Source organism: Phalacrocorax aristotelis, unplaced genomic scaffold, assembly GCF_949628215.1.
Source record: "Phalacrocorax aristotelis unplaced genomic scaffold, bGulAri2.1 scaffold_187, whole genome shotgun sequence".
In the NCBI taxonomy this organism is placed as follows: domain Eukaryota; kingdom Metazoa; phylum Chordata; class Aves; order Suliformes; family Phalacrocoracidae; genus Phalacrocorax; species Phalacrocorax aristotelis.
The window spans coordinates 69,476-87,578 of record NW_027441167.1 but is presented as its reverse complement, the minus strand read 5'-3'; the positions used below and the strand labels follow the sequence as shown (position 1 = coordinate 87,578).

Below are 18,103 nucleotides of genomic sequence, written 5' to 3'. Positions count from 1 at the left end.
CAAGGGTGCAACGCTCCCCTGGGGCGTGCAAGGGTGCAACGGTCCCCTTGCAAGGGTGCAACGCTCCCCCGGGGCGTGCAAGGGTGCAACGCTCCCCTTGCAAGGGTGCAACGCTCCCCTGGGGCGTGCAAGGGTGCAACGCTCCCCTTGCAAGGGTGCAACGCTCCCCTGGGGCGTGCAAGGGTGCAACGGTCTCCTTGCAAGGGTGCAACGCTCCCCTGGGGCGTGCAAGGCTGCAACGCTCCCCTTGCAAGGGTGCAACGCTCCCCTGGGGCGTGCAAGGCTGCAACGGTCCCCTTGCAAGGGTGCAACAGTCCCCTTGCAAGGGTGCAACGCTCCCCTGGGGCGTGCAAGGGTGCAACACTCCCCTGGGGCGTGCAAGGGTGCAACGGTCCCCTTGCAAGGGTGCAACGCTCCCCTGGGGCGTGCAAGGCTGCAACGCTCCCCTTGCAAGGGTGCAACAGTCCCCTTGCAAGGGTGCAACACTCCCCTGGGGCGTGCAAGGGTGCAACGGTCCCCTGGCAAGGGTGCAACGCTCCCCTGGGGTGTGCAAGGGTGCAACGGTCCCCTTGCAAGGGTGCAACGCTCCCCTGGGGCGTGCAAGGGTGCAACGGTCCCCTTGCAAGGGTGCAACGCTCCCCTGGGGTGTGCAAGGGTGCAACGGTCCCCTTGCAAGGGTGCAACGCTCCCCTGGGGCGTGCAAGGCTGCAACGGTCCCCTTGCAAGGGTGCAAGCGCCCCCGGGGCGTGCAAGGGTTGCAACGGTCCCCTTGCAAGGGTGCAACACTCCCCCGGGGCGTGCAAGGGTGCAACGGTCCCCTTGCAAGGGTGCAACGCTCCCCTGGGGCGTGCAAGGGTGCAACGGTCCCCTTGCAAGGGTGCAACGCTCCCCTGGGGCGTGCAAGGGTGCAACGGTCCCCTTGCAAGGGTGCAAGCGCCCCCGGGGCATGCAAGGGTGCAACGGTCCCCTTGCAAGGGTGCAAGCCTCGAGAGCAGCACCCACCTTGAAGTAGCGGCCGTGGTGCAGGCACCCGCAGGAATCCATGGGGACGCATTTGTCCCCGTTGAAGAGGAAGCCCTCATTGCACTGGCAGCCCTCGAAGCACTTGCTGGTGCACTCGGTGATGGCAGAGAGGCTGGCGCAGGTGTGCTCGCAGGTGTGGGTGCAGAGCTCGTAGTGGCTGTTGGGAGGGCAGGAGAGGGCTGGGGGGGAGGGGGAGTGGAACAAGACGCAGTGATTTCACTATTTGCTCTTTATTTTCTCCAAAGGAAAGAAATAAAAAAACCCCACAACCTCTTTGCAGCAGCCCTCACAAGGGTAAATATTGTGCAAAGGCGGGCGCTGCCGGCGAACCACTTCCTCCAGCAAAAAAACCCTCCCCGGCCGAAGGCGGGGATCCGGTTTCGCCCTTGCAAAGAAACGCAAAGCAAACCTAAATATCTTCATTCAACAGCCAATATTTGCAGAGCTAAAGCAGGTGCACGCGTTGGCTACCCCGTGCAGACACTGAAACCCGCTGCGTGCAGCCGACTTAGCTCTCGCAGCCTTTGCAAGGGGAGAGCTGCCGCATGCAACCCCTTTCCCTGCAGAAACACACACCTGCTGCGTGCAACCCCTTTCCCCTGCAGAAACACACACCTGCTGCGTGCAACCCCTTTCCCCTGCAGAAACACACACCTGCTGCGTGCAACCCCTTTCCCTGCAGAAACACACACCTGCTGCGTGCAACCCCTTTCCCTCGCAGAAACACACACCTGCTGCGTGCAACCCCTTTCCCTCGCAGAAACACACACCTGCTGCGTGCAACCCCTTTCCCTGCAGAAACACACACCTGCTGCGTGCAACCCCTTTCCCCCGCAGAAACACACACCTGCTGCGTGCAACCCCTTTCCCTGCAGAAACACACACCTGCTGCGTGCAACCCCTTTCCCCTGCAGAAACACACACCTGCTGCGTGCAACCCCTTTCCCTGCAGAAACACACACCTGCTGCGTGCAACCCCTTTCCCCTGCAGAAACACACACCTGCTGCGTGCAACCCCTTTCCCCCGCAGAAACACACACCTGCTGCGTGCAACCCCTTTCCCCCTGCAGAAACACACACCTGCTGCGTGCAACCCCTTTCCCCTGCAGAAACACACACCTGCTGCGTGCAACCCCTTTCCCCGCAGAAACACACACCTGCTGCGTGCAACCCCTTTCCCCTGCAGAAACACACACCTGCTGCGTGCAACCCCTTTCCCTGCAGAAACACACACCTGCTGCGTGCAACCCCTTTCCCCGCAGAAACACACACCTGCTGCGTGCAACCCCTTTCCCTCACAGAAACACACACCTGCTGCGTGCAACCCCTTTCCCCTGCAGAAACACACACCTGCTGCGTGCAACCCCTTTCCTCACAGAAACACACACCTGCTGCGTGCAACCCCTTTCCCTCACAGAAACACACACCTGCTGCGTGCAACCCCTTTCCCTGCAGAAACACACACCTGCTGCGTGCAACCCCTTTCCCTCACAGAAACACACACCTGCTGCGTGCAACCCCTTTCCCCGCAGAAACACACACCTGCTGCGTGCAACCCCTTTCCCCGCAGAAACACACACCTGCTGCGTGCAACCCCTTTCCCCCGCAGAAACACACACGTGCCGCGTGCAACCCCTTTCCCTGCAGAAACACACACCTGCTGCGTGCAACCCCTTTCCCTCACAGAAACACACACCTGCTGCGTGCAACCCCTTTCCCCGCAGAAACACACACCTGCTGCGTGCAACCCCTTTCCCCCGCAGAAACACACACGTGCCGCGTGCAACCCCTTTCCCCTGCAGAAACACACACCTGCTGCGTGCAACCCCTTTCCCTCACAGAAACACACACCTGCTGCGTGCAACCCCTTTCCCCCGCAGAAACACACACCTGCTGCGTGCAACCCCTTTCCCTGCAGAAACACACACCTGCTGCGTGCAACCCCTTTCCCTCACAGAAACACACACCTGCTGCGTGCAACCCCTTTCCCTCACAGAAACACACACCTGCTGCGTGCAACCCCTTTCCCTGCAGAAACACACACCTGCTGCGTGCAACCCCTTTCCCCCGCAGAAACACACACGTGCCGCGTGCAACCCCTTTCCCTGCAGAAACACACACCTGCTGCGTGCAACCCCTTTCCCTCACAGAAACACACACCTGCTGCGTGCAACCCCTTTCCCCTGCAGAAACACACACCTGCTGCGTGCAACCCCTTTCCCTCACAGAAACACACACCTGCTGCGTGCAACCCCTTTCCCTCACAGAAACACACACCTGCTGCGTGCAACCCCTTTCCCTGCAGAAACACACACCTGCTGCGTGCAACCCCTTTCCCTCACAGAAACACACACCTGCTGCGTGCAACCCCTTTCCCCCGCAGAAACACACACGTGCCGCGTGCAACCCCTTTCCCTGCAGAAACACACACCTGCTGCGTGCAACCCCTTTCCCCGCAGAAACACACACCTGCTGCGTGCAACCCCTTTCCCCGCAGAAACACACACCTGCTGCGTGCAACCCCTTTCCCCCGCAGAAACACACACGTGCCGCGTGCAACCCCTTTCCCCTGCAGAAACACACACCTGCTGCGTGCAACCCCTTTCCCTCACAGAAACACACACCTGCTGCGTGCAACCCCTTTCCCCCGCAGAAACACACACCTGCTGCGTGCAACCCCTTTCCCTGCAGAAACACACACCTGCTGCGTGCAACCCCTTTCCCTCACAGAAACACACACCTGCTGCGTGCAACCCCTTTCCCTCACAGAAACACACACCTGCTGCGTGCAACCCCTTTCCCTGCAGAAACACACACCTGCTGCGTGCAACCCCTTTCCCCTGCAGAAACACACACGTGCCGCGTGCAACCCCTTTCCCTGCAGAAACACACACCTGCTGCGTGCAACCCCTTTCCCCTGCAGAAACACACACCTGCTGCGTGCAACCCCTTTCCCTCACAGAAACACACACCTGCTGCGTGCAACCCCTTTCCCTGCAGAAACACACACCTGCTGCCTGCAACCCCTTTCCCCCGCAGAAACACAGACCTGCTGCGTGCAACCCCTTTCCCCCTGCAGAAACACACACCTGCTGCGTGCAACCCCTTTCCCCCGCAGAAACACACACCTGCTGCGTGCAACCCCTTTCCCCGCAGAAACACAGACCTGCTGCGTGCAACCCCTTTCCCCCTGCAGAAACACACACCTGCTGCGTGCAACCCCTTTCCCTCACAGAAACACACACCTGCTGCGTGCAACCCCTTTCCCTGCAGAAACACACACCTGCTGCCTGCAACCCCTTTCCCCCGCAGAAACACAGACCTGCTGCGTGCAACCCCTTTCCCCCTGCAGAAACACACACCTGCTGCGTGCAACCCCTTTCCCCCGCAGAAACACACACCTGCTGCGTGCAACCCCTTTCCCCGCAGAAACACAGACCTGCTGCGTGCAACCCCTTTCCCCCTGCAGAAACACACACCTGCTGCGTGCAACCCCTTTCCCCTGCAGAAACACACACCTGCTGCGTGCAACCCCTTTCCCCTGCAGAAACACACACCTGCTGCGTGCAACCCGCAGAAGGACAGACCCGCTGCCCCCCCGGCCCCCCCGGCCCCTCGGCTGACTCACGGCACTTGGCGGCCGCCCGCCACTCCCGCAGCTGCCCGCCAGCAGCCTGGCACGCCGCCGCGTAGGCCTGCAAGCTGCGACACAGCCCCTCGGCCTTCTGCCGCCCGCAGGCCTCCTGCGCGCAACCGGCCGCGTGCTCCCGCGGCGCCACCAGCTCGTGGCACCCAGCAAAGGGTCCCGCCGCGTCCATCAGCGCCTCGCAGGGCCCCGGGGTGGCCGTGGGGCAGGTGGGGGGCGAGGACCCATGGGTGCAGGAGGCCGTGAGGTTGCCCCAAGCGGCGCCCAACGCCTCGGGGTCGGAGGGGTCGTCGTCGGCGTTGCCGTTGAAGTCGCCGCAGAGGCCGCGGGTGCGGCGGCGGTAGGTGGCGGGGAGGGTGAGCAGCACGTAGGTGTCGCCGTCGTAGAGGAGTTTGGGGCCACCCCGGAGCTGCAGCACCTGGTAGGTGCCCTCCTGCGACACCGTCACGGCCCCCTCGGCCAGCGACAGCGGCAGGAGGTGCTGCTCGCCGTCCACCTGCGGGGAGAGGAAACAGAGGGGGTTGGCAGCCCAAAACAGGGTCTGCACGGCCTGCAGAGCAGCCCAAAGCAAGGATTTGCACCCCAAAGCAAGGTTTGCGCATCCTGCTGTGCGCCCCAACACCAGATCTGCACCCCAAAGCAGGGTTTGCAAGCTAAAGGAAGGTTTGCATGCTGGGGTTTGCACCCCAAAAGCAGGGTGTGCAAGCTAAAGGAAGGTTTGCATGCTGGGGTTTGCACCCCAAAAGCAGGGTGTGCAAGCTAAAGGAAGGTTTGCATGCTGGGATTCACACCCAAAAGCATGGTTTGCAAGCTAAGGGAGGGTTTGCATGCTGGGGTTTGCACCCCAAAAGCAGGGTGTGCAAGCTAAAGGAAGGTTTGCATGCTGGGATTCACACCCAAAAGCATGGTTTGCAAGCTAAAGGAGGGTTTGCATGCTGGGGTTTGCACCCAAAAGCAGGGTTTGCAAGCAAGGCGAGGTTTGAATATCCTGCTCTGCACCCCCAACATCAGCTCTGCACCCCAAAGCAAGGTTTTCAAGCTAAAGAAAGGTTTGCATGCTGGGATTTGCACCCCTAAAGCATGGTTTGTGCCCCGAAGTAGGGCTCGCAAAACCTGCTGTGCACCCCAGAGCAGGGTTTGCAAGCAAAAGGAGGGTTTGCATGCTGAGGTTTGCACCCTGGAACTGGGTTTGCACATCCTGTTGTGCACCCCAAAGCATGGTTTGCACCCCAAAGCAAGGTTTGCACCCTGGAGCTGGGTTTGCACAGCCTGTTGTGCACCCCAAAGCATGGTTTGCACCCCAAAGCAAGGTTTGCACCCTGGAGCTGGGTTTGCACATCCTGTTGTGCACCCCAAAGCATGGTTTGCACCCCAAAGCAAGGTTTGCACCCTGGAGCTGGGTTTGCACATCCTGTTGTGCACCCCAAAGCATGGTTTGCACCCCAAAGCATGGTTTGCACCCTGGAGCTGGGTTTGCACATCCTGTTGTGCACCCCAAAGCATGGTTTGCACCCCAAAGCAAGGTTTGCACCCTGGAGCTGGGTTTGCACATCCTGTTGCGCACCCCAAAGCATGGTTTGCACCCCAAAGCAAGGTTTGCACCCTGGAGCTGGGTTTGCACATCCTGTTGTGCACCCCAAAGCATGGTTTGCACCCTAAAGCAAGGTTTGCACCCTGGAGCTGGGTTTGCACATGCTGTTGTGCACCCCAAAGCATGGTTTGCACCCCAAAGCAAGGTTTGCACCCTGGAGCTGGGTTTGCACATCCTGTTGTGCACCCCAAAGCATGGTTTGCACCCCAAAGCAAGGTTTGCACCCTGGAGCTGGGTTTGCACATCCTGTTGTGCACCCCAAAGCATGGTTTGCACCCCAAAGCAAGGTTTGCACCCTGGAGCTGGGTTTGCACATGCTGTTGCGCATCCCAAAGCATGGTTTGCACCCCAAAGCAAGGTTTGCAAGCTAAAGGAGAGTTTGCATGCTGGGATTTGCACCCCAAAGCAGGGTTTGCACCCCAAAGCAAGCTTCGTGCCTCTTAGCCGTGCACCCCAAAGCAATTTGTGAGCTAAGGAGGAGTTTGCACGCTGGGCTTCGCACGCCAAGGCCATTTTTGCACCCCAAATCAGCCCCGCTCACCGTCACCACCCACTGGGTGCCCCTGGCCACGGCGACGGTGACTCCGTGCGCGGTGACCAGCAGCCGGCTCATCACCGGTCCCTCCTCGCCGCTCCCCTTCTCCACCTCCACCACGAAAGGCACCAGCGGTTCCTCGTCGCCGCCGCCGTCGCCTTCGACCGCCGCCAACGTGTAGGTGCAAGTGCCGGCGAAATGCAGCAGGCGCCCATCGAAGGTTCTGTAGGAAACGGCGCCCAGCACCTGGCAGAGGCCGCACTCGCGGGGGTAGCAGCCTCGCACGCCGTCGTGCACCGCGCATTCCTCGCCCGCCCTGCAACCGTCCGGCTCGCACTCCAGCGCCCCGGCGCCTTTGCAAGTGCAACGCTCGCTGCACTGAGGGCAGGCGAAAAACACCTCGCCCGTCTTGTAGTAGCGACCCTCGTGCAAGCAGCCGCACTCGGGCAGGGGGACGCAGCGGTCGCCGCTCCGTAAGAAGCCGTCGTTGCAAAAACAGCCCTCGGTGCAAGGCGCGGTTTCGTCACACGCTTCCACGTCTGTTTGGCCCCAGCACGTGGCCGGGCAGGCTGGGCCGCAGAGCTCGTAGTGCTGGTTCCGGGGGCAGATGAGGCCTAGGGGGTGCGGAGGGGGAGCAAAATCAGGAGGGGTGGTGTTTGCAGAGCTCCAAACCTCCCGTGCAAATCTGCAAGCCTCCGTGCATGCAGACCCTTTGTGCAAACCACAGCGCCTTCGTGCACGCGAGCCCTAAACCCCTCGTGCAAAGCAGAAAGCCTCCGTGCACGCAAGCTGCAAACGGCTTGTGCATGCAAACCCCAACCCCTCTGTGCAAATCAGGCAGCCTTTGTGCGTGCAAGCCTCAAAACCTCTGTGCAAACTAGAGACCCTCTGTGCACGCAAGCCCCAAATCCTTTGTGCAAGCAAAAAAGCCTTCTGGGTTGCAAAAAAAGCAAACCCAACCACCTTTGGGCGTGCAAACCCCAAAACGTTTGTGCAAACCCCAGAGCCTTCGTGCATGCAAGCCCCAAACCCTTCGTGCAAGCAAAAAAGCCTTTGGGCTGGCAGAAAAATCCATGTCCAAAACCTCTGTGCAAACTAGAAAGCCTTCGTGCATGCAAACGCTTCACCGTGTGAGCCCCAAAGGCTCCGTTCGTGCAAGCCCAAGCGCAGCTGTGCAAACTAGAGAGCCTTCGTGCGTGCCAGCCCTTGGTGCAAACGACAAAGCACTCGCGCATGCAGGCCCTGAGTCCTTTGCGCAAGCAAAGAAGCCTTTGGGGCTTGCAAAAAACGCAAACCCACCCACCTTTGTGCGTGCAAACCCCAAAACCTTTGTGTAAACTAGAAAGCCTTTGTGCATGCAAGCCCCAAACCCTTCGTGCAAGCAAAAAAGCCTTTGGGCTTGCAAAAAATGCAAACCCAAAAACCTTCGTGCAAACTAGAAAGCCTTCATGCATGCGGGCCCCGAGTCCTTTGTGCAAGCAAAGAAGCCTTTGGGGCTTGCAAAAAACGCAAACCCACCCACCTTTGGGCGTGCAAACCCCAAAACGTTTGTGCAAACCCCAGAGCCTTCGTGCATGCAAGCCCCAAACCCTTTGTGCAAGCGAAAAAGCCTTTGGGCTTGCAAAAAAATCCATGTCCAAAACCTCTGTGCAAACTAGAAAGCCTTCGTGCATGCAAACGCTTCACCGTGTGAGCCCCAAAGGCTCCGTTCGTGCAAGCCCAAGCGCAGCTGTGCAAAATAGAAAGCCTTTGTGCGTGCAAGCCCCAAACCCTTCGTGCAAGCAAAAAAGCCTTTGGGCTTGCAAAAGTGCGAACGCCACCCCTCCTGTGCGTGCAACCCCGCAGGGGATCCCCCCCTGCCCCCAGCCCCACGTACTGCAGAAGGTGTTGGTGCGCCACGGCCCGATGCGGATGCCCTGGCTCTGGCAGGCGGTGGCGTAGGCGCTGATGGAGTGGCAGACGGTTTCCTGATGCCCCTCGAAGAGGCAGGTGTCGAAGAGACAATCGTTGAAGTAGGGGTTGGGGTCGATGGCGCCGTGGCAGGGGGCGAAGGGTCCCTGCTTCTTCACCAGGACCCCGCAGTGTTTGTCGCCCCGGTACATGCGTTTCTCCGCTTCGGTGCAAACTTGGCACCCTTCGGTGCAGCCGGCCCCGCACCCGGGGACGTCGGCCACCTTCCAGGAGCCGGCAAACTGGATTTCGTTGGTGGCCCGTTGCCCGTTGGGCAAAGCGAAGTCGTCCTCGGGGTCGCCGTTGGCGTCGCCGCAGAGGCCGCAGACGGCGTGCGAGTAGGTGTCGGGGAGGATGACCCTGGCGTAGCTGTGCCAGTCGAAGGTGACGATGACCTCGAAGTCGGTCTTGATGAAGCCGTGGACGCCGCTGAGGTAGACCTGGAGTTTGTCGCCGTGGCTGAAGGGCAGATCCACCAGGATCCCGTTGACCTGGAAGGACACCACGGGGCGCGTGACGCCGTGCAAGGACTCGGAAGCCCACCAAGACACCGCGCAACAAGCTTGCAACCCGGCCGTCTGCCCTACAACCGTACGCCCGTGCAAACGCCGAGCAACGACCTTGCAAACGGACCAGGCACCGCGCAATGGCCTTGCAGCCAAATCCGGCACCGTGCAACGGGCTTGCAACCCACGTAAACACCGCACGGACACCTTGCAGCCCGCCCAGGTGCCATGCGACGAGTTTGCAGCCCAGCAGGACACCGCGCAATGGCCTTGCAACCAAACCCAACACCTTGCAAGCCACCTAAACACCACACGAGGACTTTGCAGCCCACCCAGATGCCATGCAATGACCTTGCAACCCAGCAGCACACCATGCAATGATCTTGCAACCCACCTAAAGACCATACGTCGACCTTGCAGCCCACCCAGATGCCATGCAATGAACTTGCGACCCACCTAGACACCACACAAGACCCTTGCAGCCCACCCAGGTGCCTTGCAACGTGTTTGCAGCCCAGCAGGACACCATGCAATGGCCTTGCAACCCAACAGGACAGCATGCATCCACCTTGCAACCCAACTCGATGCCATGCAATGACCTTGCAACCCACCTAGACACCACACATGGCCCTTGCAGGCCACCCAGATGCCATGCAATGACCTTGCAACCCAGCAGGACACCATGCAATGAGCTTGCAACCCATGCAAACACCACACAAGGGACTTGCAGGCCACCCAGATGCCATGCAATGACCTTGCAACCCAACTTGACGTCATGCAACGACCTTGCAACCCATCTAAACACCACACAAGGACCTTGCAGGCCTCCCAGATGCCATGCAACGACCTTGCAACCCATCTAAACACCCCACAACGACCTTGCAGCCCAACCCAGATGCCATGCAATGACCTTGCAACCCACCTAGATGCCACACAACGACGTTGCAGCCCGCCTAGATGCCATGTAACGGCCTTGCAACTCAACCAGGCATCAAACAATGACCTTGTAACCCAGCAGGACACCATTCAGTGACCTTGCAACCCACCTAGACACCACACAAGGCCCTTGCAGCCCAGCCCAATGCCATGCAATGACCTTGCAACCCAGCAGGACACCATGCAATGAGCTTGCAGCCCACCCAGCTGCCATGCAACGACCTTGCAACCCATCTAAACACCACACGAGGACCTTGCAGCCCAACCCAGATGCCATGCAATGACCTTGCAACCCACGTAGACACCACAAAAGGCCCTTGCAACCCAACCCAGATGCCATGCAATGAGTTTGCAGCCCAGCAGGACACCATGCAATGACCTTGCATCCCAACCCAGATGCCACGCAATGAGTTTGCAACCCAGCAGGACACCATGCAATGGCCTTGCAACCAAACCCAACATCATTCAATGACCTTGCAATCCACCTAGACACCCCACAACGACCTTGCAGCCCAACCCAGAAGCCATGCAATGACCTTGGCAACCCAGCTGGACACCATGCGATGGCCTTGCAGCCCACCCAGATGCCATGCAACCCACCTAGACACCACAAAAGGCCCTTGCAACCCAACCCAGATGCCACGCAATGATCTTGCAACCCAGCAGGACACCATGCAATGGCCTTGCAACCAAACCCAACATCATTCAATGACCTTGCAACCCACCTAGACACCCCACAACGACCTTGCAGCCCAACCCAGAAGCCATGCAATGACCTTGGCAACCCAGCTGGACACCATGCGATGGCCTTGCAGCCCACCCAGATGCCATGCAATGACCTTGCAGCCCACCCAGACGCCATGCAACCCACCTAGACACCACAAAAGGCCCTTGCAACCCAACCCAGATGCCACGCAATGATCTTGCAACCCAGCTAGACACCATGCAATGGCCTTGCAACCAAACCCAACATCATTCAATGACCTTGCAACCCACCTAGACACCCCACAACGACCTTGCAGCCCAACCCAGAAGCCATGCAATGACCTTGGCAACCCAGCTGGACACCATGCGATGGCCTTGCAGCCCACCCAGATGCCATGCAACCCACCTAGACACCACAAAAGGCCCTTGCAACCCAACCCAGATGCCACGCAATGATCTTGCAACCCAGCAGGACACCATGCAATGGCCTTGCAACCAAACCCAACATCATTCAATGACCTTGCAACCCACCTAGACACCCCACAACGACCTTGCAGCCCAACCCAGATGCCATGCAATGACCTTGCAACCCACCTAGACACCCCACAACGACCTTGCAGCCCAACCCAGATGCCATGCAATGACCTTGCAACCCACCTAGACACCCCACAACGACCTTGCAGCCCAACCCAGATGCCATGCAATGACCTTGCAACCCACCTAGACACCCCACAACGACCTTGCAGCCCAACCCAGATGCCATGCAATGACCTTGAGCCAACCCAACCAGGCGCTTCGTTCTCCCCTACCTTGAGCTTCTGGGGGTGCTCCTGGCTGAGGCTGAGGGTCATGTTGTAGACTTTCAGGGTGACCTCCTTGGTGTAGGAGACCACCCGGCTGCCTCGATGGTTGTTCTCCACCAGGACGGTGAAGGGGACGAGGGTGGGGTCGTCGGAGCAGAGGGCAGCCAGCTGGTAGACACAGGTGCCCATGAAGTCGTAGCGGCGCCCATCGAAGGTGGTGTAATGGGGGTCGCCGGTGGCCACGCAGACGGAGCGGCTCTTGGCCACGCACCGCCGCACGCCCTTCACCACGGCGCACTTCTCGCCCAGCTTGCAGCCGGCTTCCTTGCACACCACCATGCCCAACTCCGGGTCGCACCTGCACCAAGACTGGCAGGTCTCGTCGGCCCAGAACTCCTCGCCGGGAGGGTAGTAGCGGCCGTTGTGGGTGCAGCCGCAGCTGGACGCTGCCACGCACTGGCTGCCGCTGAGGACGTAGCCCTCGTTGCAGGCGCAGGTCTCCACGCAGGGCTGGGTGCAGGCGGCCGGCGCATCCCGGTTGGTGCAGGTGGCTGGGCAGGCGTTGCCACAGGCTTCGTAGTGGCTGTTATTAGGGCAAGGTAACGCTGCGGGGGAGGAAACGGGGTGATAAGAGAGGGAGGGTGAAGCAGCATTACAGGGGTATTGCAAAGAGTTCATGCACGGAGTGTTTTGCGTGCAACGCCCTGGGGGGTGGATATTGCACCGTGCAGATGCACCGAGTGTTTTGCGTGCAACGCCCTGGGGGTGGATATTGCACCGTGCAAATGCACCGAGTGTTTTGCGTGCAACGCCCTGGGGGTGGATATTGCACCGTGCAAATGCAGCGAGTGCTTTGCGTGCAACGCCCTGGGGGGTGGATATTGCACCGTGCAAATGCAGCGAGTGCTTTGCGTGCAACGCCCTGGGGGGTGGATATTGCACCGTGCAAATGCAGCGAGTGCTTTGCGTGCAACGCCCTGGGGGGTGGATATTGCACCGTGCAAATGCAGCGAGTGCTTTGCGTGCAACGCCCTGGGGGGTGGATATTGCACCGTGCAAATGCACCAAGTGCTTTGCGTGCAACGCCCTGGGGGGTGGATATTGCACCGTGCAAATGCACCGAGTGCTTTGCGTGCAACGCCCTGGGGGGTGGATATTGCACCGTGCAAATGCACCGAGTGCTTTGCGTGCAACGCCCTGGGGGGTGGATATTGCACCGTGCAAATGCACCGAGTGTTTTGCGTCCAACGCCCTGGGGGTGGATATTGCACCGTGCAAATGCAGCGAGTGTTTTGCGTGCAACGCCCTGGGGGGTGGATATTGCACCGTGCAAATGCACCGAGTGCTTTGCGTGCAACGCCCTGGGGGGTGGATATTGCACCGTGCAAATGCACCAAGTGCTTTGCGTGCAACGCCCTGGGGGGCGGATATTGCACCGTGCAAATGCACCAAGTGCTTTGCGTGCAACGCCCTGGGGGGTGGATATTGCACCGTGCAAATGCACCGAGTGCTTTGCGTGCAACGCCCTGGGGGTGGATATTGCACCGTGCAAATGCACCGAGTGCTTTGCGTGCAACGCCCTGGGGGGTGGATATTGCACCGTGCAAATGCAGCGAGTGTTTTGCGTGCAACGTCCTGGGGGTGGATATTGCACCGTGCAAATGCAGCGAGTGCTTTGCGTGCAACGCCCTGGGGGGTGGATATTGCACCGTGCAAATGCAGCGAGTGCTTTGCGTGCAACGCCCTGGGGGTGGATATTGCACCGTGCAAATGCAGCGAGTGCTTTGCGTGCAACGCCCTGGGGGTGGATATTGCACCGTGCAAATGCAGCGAGTGTTTTGCGTCCAACGCCCTGGGGGGTGGATATTGCACCGTGCAAATGCAGCGAGTGCTTTGCGTGCAACGCCCTGGGGGGTGGATATTGCACCGTGCAAATGCACCGAGTGCTTTGCGTGCAACGCCCTGGGGGGTGGATATTGCACCGTGCAAATGCACCGAGTGCTTTGCGTGCAACGCCCTGGGGGGTGGATATTGCACCGTGCAAATGCACCGAGTGCTTTGCGTGCAACGCCCTGGGGGGTGGATATTGCACCGTGCAAATGCACCAAGTGCTTTGCGTGCAACGCCCTGGGGGGTGGATATTGCACCGTGCAAATGCACCAAGTGCTTTGCGTGCAACGCCCTGGGGGGTGGATATTGCACCGTGCAAATGCACCGAGTGCTTTGCGTGCAACGCCCTGGGGGTGGATATTGCACCGTGCAAATGCACCGAGTGCTTTGCGTGCAACGCCCTAGGGGGTGGATATTGCACCGTGCAAATGCACCGAGTGTTTTGCGTGCAACGCCCTGGGGGTGGATATTGCACCGTGCAAATGCAGCGAGTGCTTTGCGTGCAACGCCCTGGGGGGTGGATATTGCACTGTGCAAACGCACCGAGTGTTTTGGGTGCAACGCCCTGGGGGGCGGATATTGCACCGTGCAAATGCAGCGAGTGCTTTGCGTGCAACGCCCTGGGGGGTGGATATTGCACCGTGCAAATGCAGCGAGTGTTTTGCGTGCAACGCCCTGGGGGGTGGATATTGCACCGTGCAAATGCACCGAGTGTTTTGCGTGCAACGCCCTGGGGGGTGGATATTGCACCGTGCAAATGCACCGAGTGCTTTGCGTGCAACGCCCTAGGGGGTGGATATTGCACCGTGCAAATGCACCGAGTGTTTTGCGTGCAACGCCCTGGGGGTGGATATTGCACCGTGCAAATGCAGCGAGTGCTTTGCGTGCAACGCCCTGGGGGGTGGATATTGCACCGTGCAAATGCAGCGAGTGCTTTGCGTGCAACGCCCTGGGGGTGGATATTGCACCGTGCAAATGCACCGAGTGTTTTGCGTGCAACGCCCTAGGGGGTGGATATTGCACCGTGCAAATGCAGCGAGTGCTTTGCGTGCAACGCCCTGGGGGGTGGATATTGCACCGTGCAAATGCAGCGAGTGTTTTGCGTCCAACGCCCTGGGGGTGGATATTGCACCGTGCAAATGCAGCGAGTGCTTTGCGTGCAACGCCCTGGGGGGTGGATATTGCAACGTGCAAATGCAGCGAGTGCTTTGCGTGCAACGCCCTGGGGGTGGATATTGCACCGTGCAAATGCAGCGAGTGCTTTGCGTGCAACGCCCTGGGGGGTGGATATTGCACCGTGCAAATGCACCGAGTGCTTTGCGTGCAACGCCCTGGGGGGCGGATATTGCACTATGCAAATGCACCAAGTGCTTTGCGTGCAACGCCCTGGGGGCGGATATTGCACCGTGCAAATGCAGCGAGTGCTTTGCGTGCAACGCCCTAGGGGGTGGATATTGCACCGTGCAAATGCGGCGAGTGTTTTGCGTGCAACGCCCTAGGGGGTGGATATTGCACCGTGCAAATGCGGCGAGTGTTTTGCGTGCAACGCCCTGGGGGGTGGATATTGCACCGTGCAAATGCACCGAGTGCTTTGCGTGCAATGCCCTGGGGGTGGATATTGCACCGTGCAAATGCACTGAGTGCTTTGCGTGCAACGCCCTGGGGGTGGATATTGCACCGTGCAAATGCAGCGAGTGTTTTGCGTCCAACGCCCTGGGGGGTGGATATTGCACCGTGCAAATGCAGCGAGTGCTTTGCGTGCAACGCCCTGGGGGGTGGATATTGCACCGTGCAAATGCACCGAGTGCTTTGCGTGCAACGCCCTGGGGGTGGATATTGCACCGTGCAAATGCACCGAGTGTTTTGCGTGCAACGCCCTGGGGGTGGATATTGCACCGTGCAAATGCAGCGAGTGCTTTGCGTGCAACGCCCTGGGGGGTGGATATTGCACCGTGCAAATGCACCGAGTGCTTTGCGTCCAACGCCCTGGGGGGTGGATATTGCACCGTGCAAATGCAGCGAGTCTTTTGCGTCCAACGCCCTGGGGGTGGATATTACACCGTGCAAATGCAGCGAGTCTTTTGCGTCCAACGCCCTGGGGGTGGATATTGCACCGTGCAAATGCACCGAGTGCTTTGCGTGCAACGCCCTGGGGGTGGATATTGCACCGTGCAAATGCAGCGAGTGCTTTGCGTGCAACGCCCTGGGGGGTGGATATTGCACCGTGCAAATGCACCGAGTGTTTTGCGTGCAACGCCCTGGGGGGTGGATATTGCACCGTGCAAATGCAGCGAGTGCTTTGCGTGCAACGCCCTGGGGGGTGGATATTGCACCGTGCAAATGCACCGAGTGCTTTGCGTGCAACGCCCTGGGGGGTGGATATTGCAACGTGCAAATGCACCGAGTGCTTTGCGTGCAACGCCCTGGGGGGTGGATATTGCAACGTGCAAATGCACTGGGTGCTTTGCGTGCAACGCCCTGGGGGGTGGATATTGCACCGTGCAAATGCACCGAGTGCTTTGCGTGCAACGCCCTGGGGGGCGGATATTGCACTATGCAAATGCACCAAGTGCTTTGCGTGCAACGCCCTGGGGGCGGATATTGCACTGTGCAAATGCAGCGAGTGCTTTGCGTGCAATGCCCTAGGGGGTGGATATTGCACCGTGCAAATGCGGCGAGTGTTTTGCGTGCAACGCCCTGGGGGGTGGATATTGCACCGTGCAAATGCACCAAGTGCTTTGCGTGCAACGCCCTGGGGGTGGATATTGCACCGTGCAAATGCACTGAGTGCTTTGCGTGCAACGCCCTGGGGGTGGATATTGCACCGTGCAAATGCAGCGAGTGTTTTGCGTGCAACGCCCTGGGGGGTGGATATTGCACCGTGCAAATGCACCGAGTGTTTTGCGTGCAACGCCCTGGGGGGTGGATATTGCACCGTGCAAATGCAGCGAGTGCTTTGCGTGCAACGCCCTGGGGGTGGATATTGCACCGTGCAAATGCACCGAGTGTTTTGCGTGCAACGCCCTGGGGGGTGGATATTGCACCGTGCAAATGCAACGAGTGCTTTGCGTGCAACGCCCTGGGGGTGGATATTGCACCGTGCAAATGCAGCGAGTGTTTTGCGTGCAACGCCCTGGGGGGTGGATATTGCAACGTGCAAATGCAGCGAGTCTTTTGCGTCCAACGCCCTGGGGGTGGATATTGCACCGTGCAAATGCACCAAGTGCTTTGCGTGCAACGCCCTGGGGGGTGGATATTGCACCGTGCAAATGCACCGAGTGTTTTGCGTGCAACGCCCTGGGGGGCGGATATTGCACCGTGCAAATGCACCGAGTGCTTTGCGTGCAACGCCCTGGGGGGCGGATATTGCACCGTGCAAATGCACCAAGTGTTTTGCGTCCAATGCCCTGGGGGGTGGATATTGCACCGTGCAAATGCACCGAGTGCTTTGCGTGCAACGCCCTGGGGGGTGGATATTGCACCGTGCAAATGCAGCGAGTGCTTTGCGTGCAACGCCCTGGGGGTGGATATTGCACCGTGCAAATGCACCAAGTGCTTTGCGTGCAACGCCCTGGGGGGTGGATATTGCACTGTGCAAACGCACCGAGTGTTTTGGGTGCAACGCCCTGGGGGTGGATATTGCACCGTGCAAATGCAGCGAGTGTTTTGCGTGCAACGCCCTGGGGGGTGGATATTGCACCGTGCAAATGCACCAAGTGCTTTGCGTGCAACGCCCTGGGGGGTGGATATTGCACCGTGCAAATGCACCAAGTGCTTTGCGTGCAACGCCCTGGGGGGTGGATATTGCACCGTGCAAATGCAGCGAGTGTTTTGCGTGCAACGCCCTGGGGGGTGGATATTGCACCGTGCAAATGCAGCGAGTGTTTTGCGTCCAACGCCCTGGAGGGTGGATATTGCACCGTGCAAATGCACCAAGTGCTTTGCGTGCAACGCCCTGGGGGGTGGATATTGCACCGTGCAAATGCACCAAGTGCTTTGCGTGCAACGCCCTGGGGGGCGGATATTGCACCGTGCAAATGCACCGAGTGTTTTGCGTGCAACGCCCTGGGGGGTGGATATTGCACCGTGCAAATGCAGCGAGTGTTTTGCGTCCAACGCCCTGGGGGTGGATATTGCACCATTCAAATGCAGCGAGTGTTTTGCGTGCAACGCCCTAGGGGGTGGATATTGCACCGTGCAAATGCACCGAGTGCTTTGCGTGCAACGCCCTGGGGGGTGGATATTGCACCGTGCAAATGCACCGAGTGCTTTGTGTGCAACGCCCTGGGGGGTGGATATTGCACCGTGCAAATGCACCGAGTGTTTTGCGTGCAACGCCCTGGGGGGTGGATATTGCACCGTGCAAATGCACCGAGTGTTTTGCGTGCAACATCCTGGGGGGCGGATATTGCACCGTGCAAATGCACCAAGTGTTTTGCGTGCAACGCCCTGGGGGGTGGATATTGCACCGTGCAAATGCACCGAGTGTTTTGCGTGCAACGCCCTGGGGGGTGGATA

General features: G+C 59.4%; 1 protein-coding gene across 1 annotated transcript in view; it reads right to left on the bottom strand.

Moving 5' to 3' along the window:
* Window positions 1-972: 972 nt before the first annotated feature.
* The window catches only part of LOC142050985 (IgGFc-binding protein-like), a gene marked incomplete at its 3' end in the record, with an annotated part of 40,164 nt that continues 23,033 nt past the window's right edge, over window positions 973-18,103 (bottom strand). The window contains exons 13-17 of the mRNA XM_075080181.1: window positions 11,702-12,300; window positions 8,672-9,236; window positions 6,802-7,409; window positions 4,652-5,165; window positions 973-1,202 (exon numbers count right to left, since the gene is read on the bottom strand). Coding sequence (XP_074936282.1) covers window positions 973-1,202; window positions 4,652-5,165; window positions 6,802-7,409; window positions 8,672-9,236; window positions 11,702-12,300 — 2,516 coding nt within the window. The remainder of the gene's footprint in view (window positions 1,203-4,651; window positions 5,166-6,801; window positions 7,410-8,671; window positions 9,237-11,701; window positions 12,301-18,103) is intronic.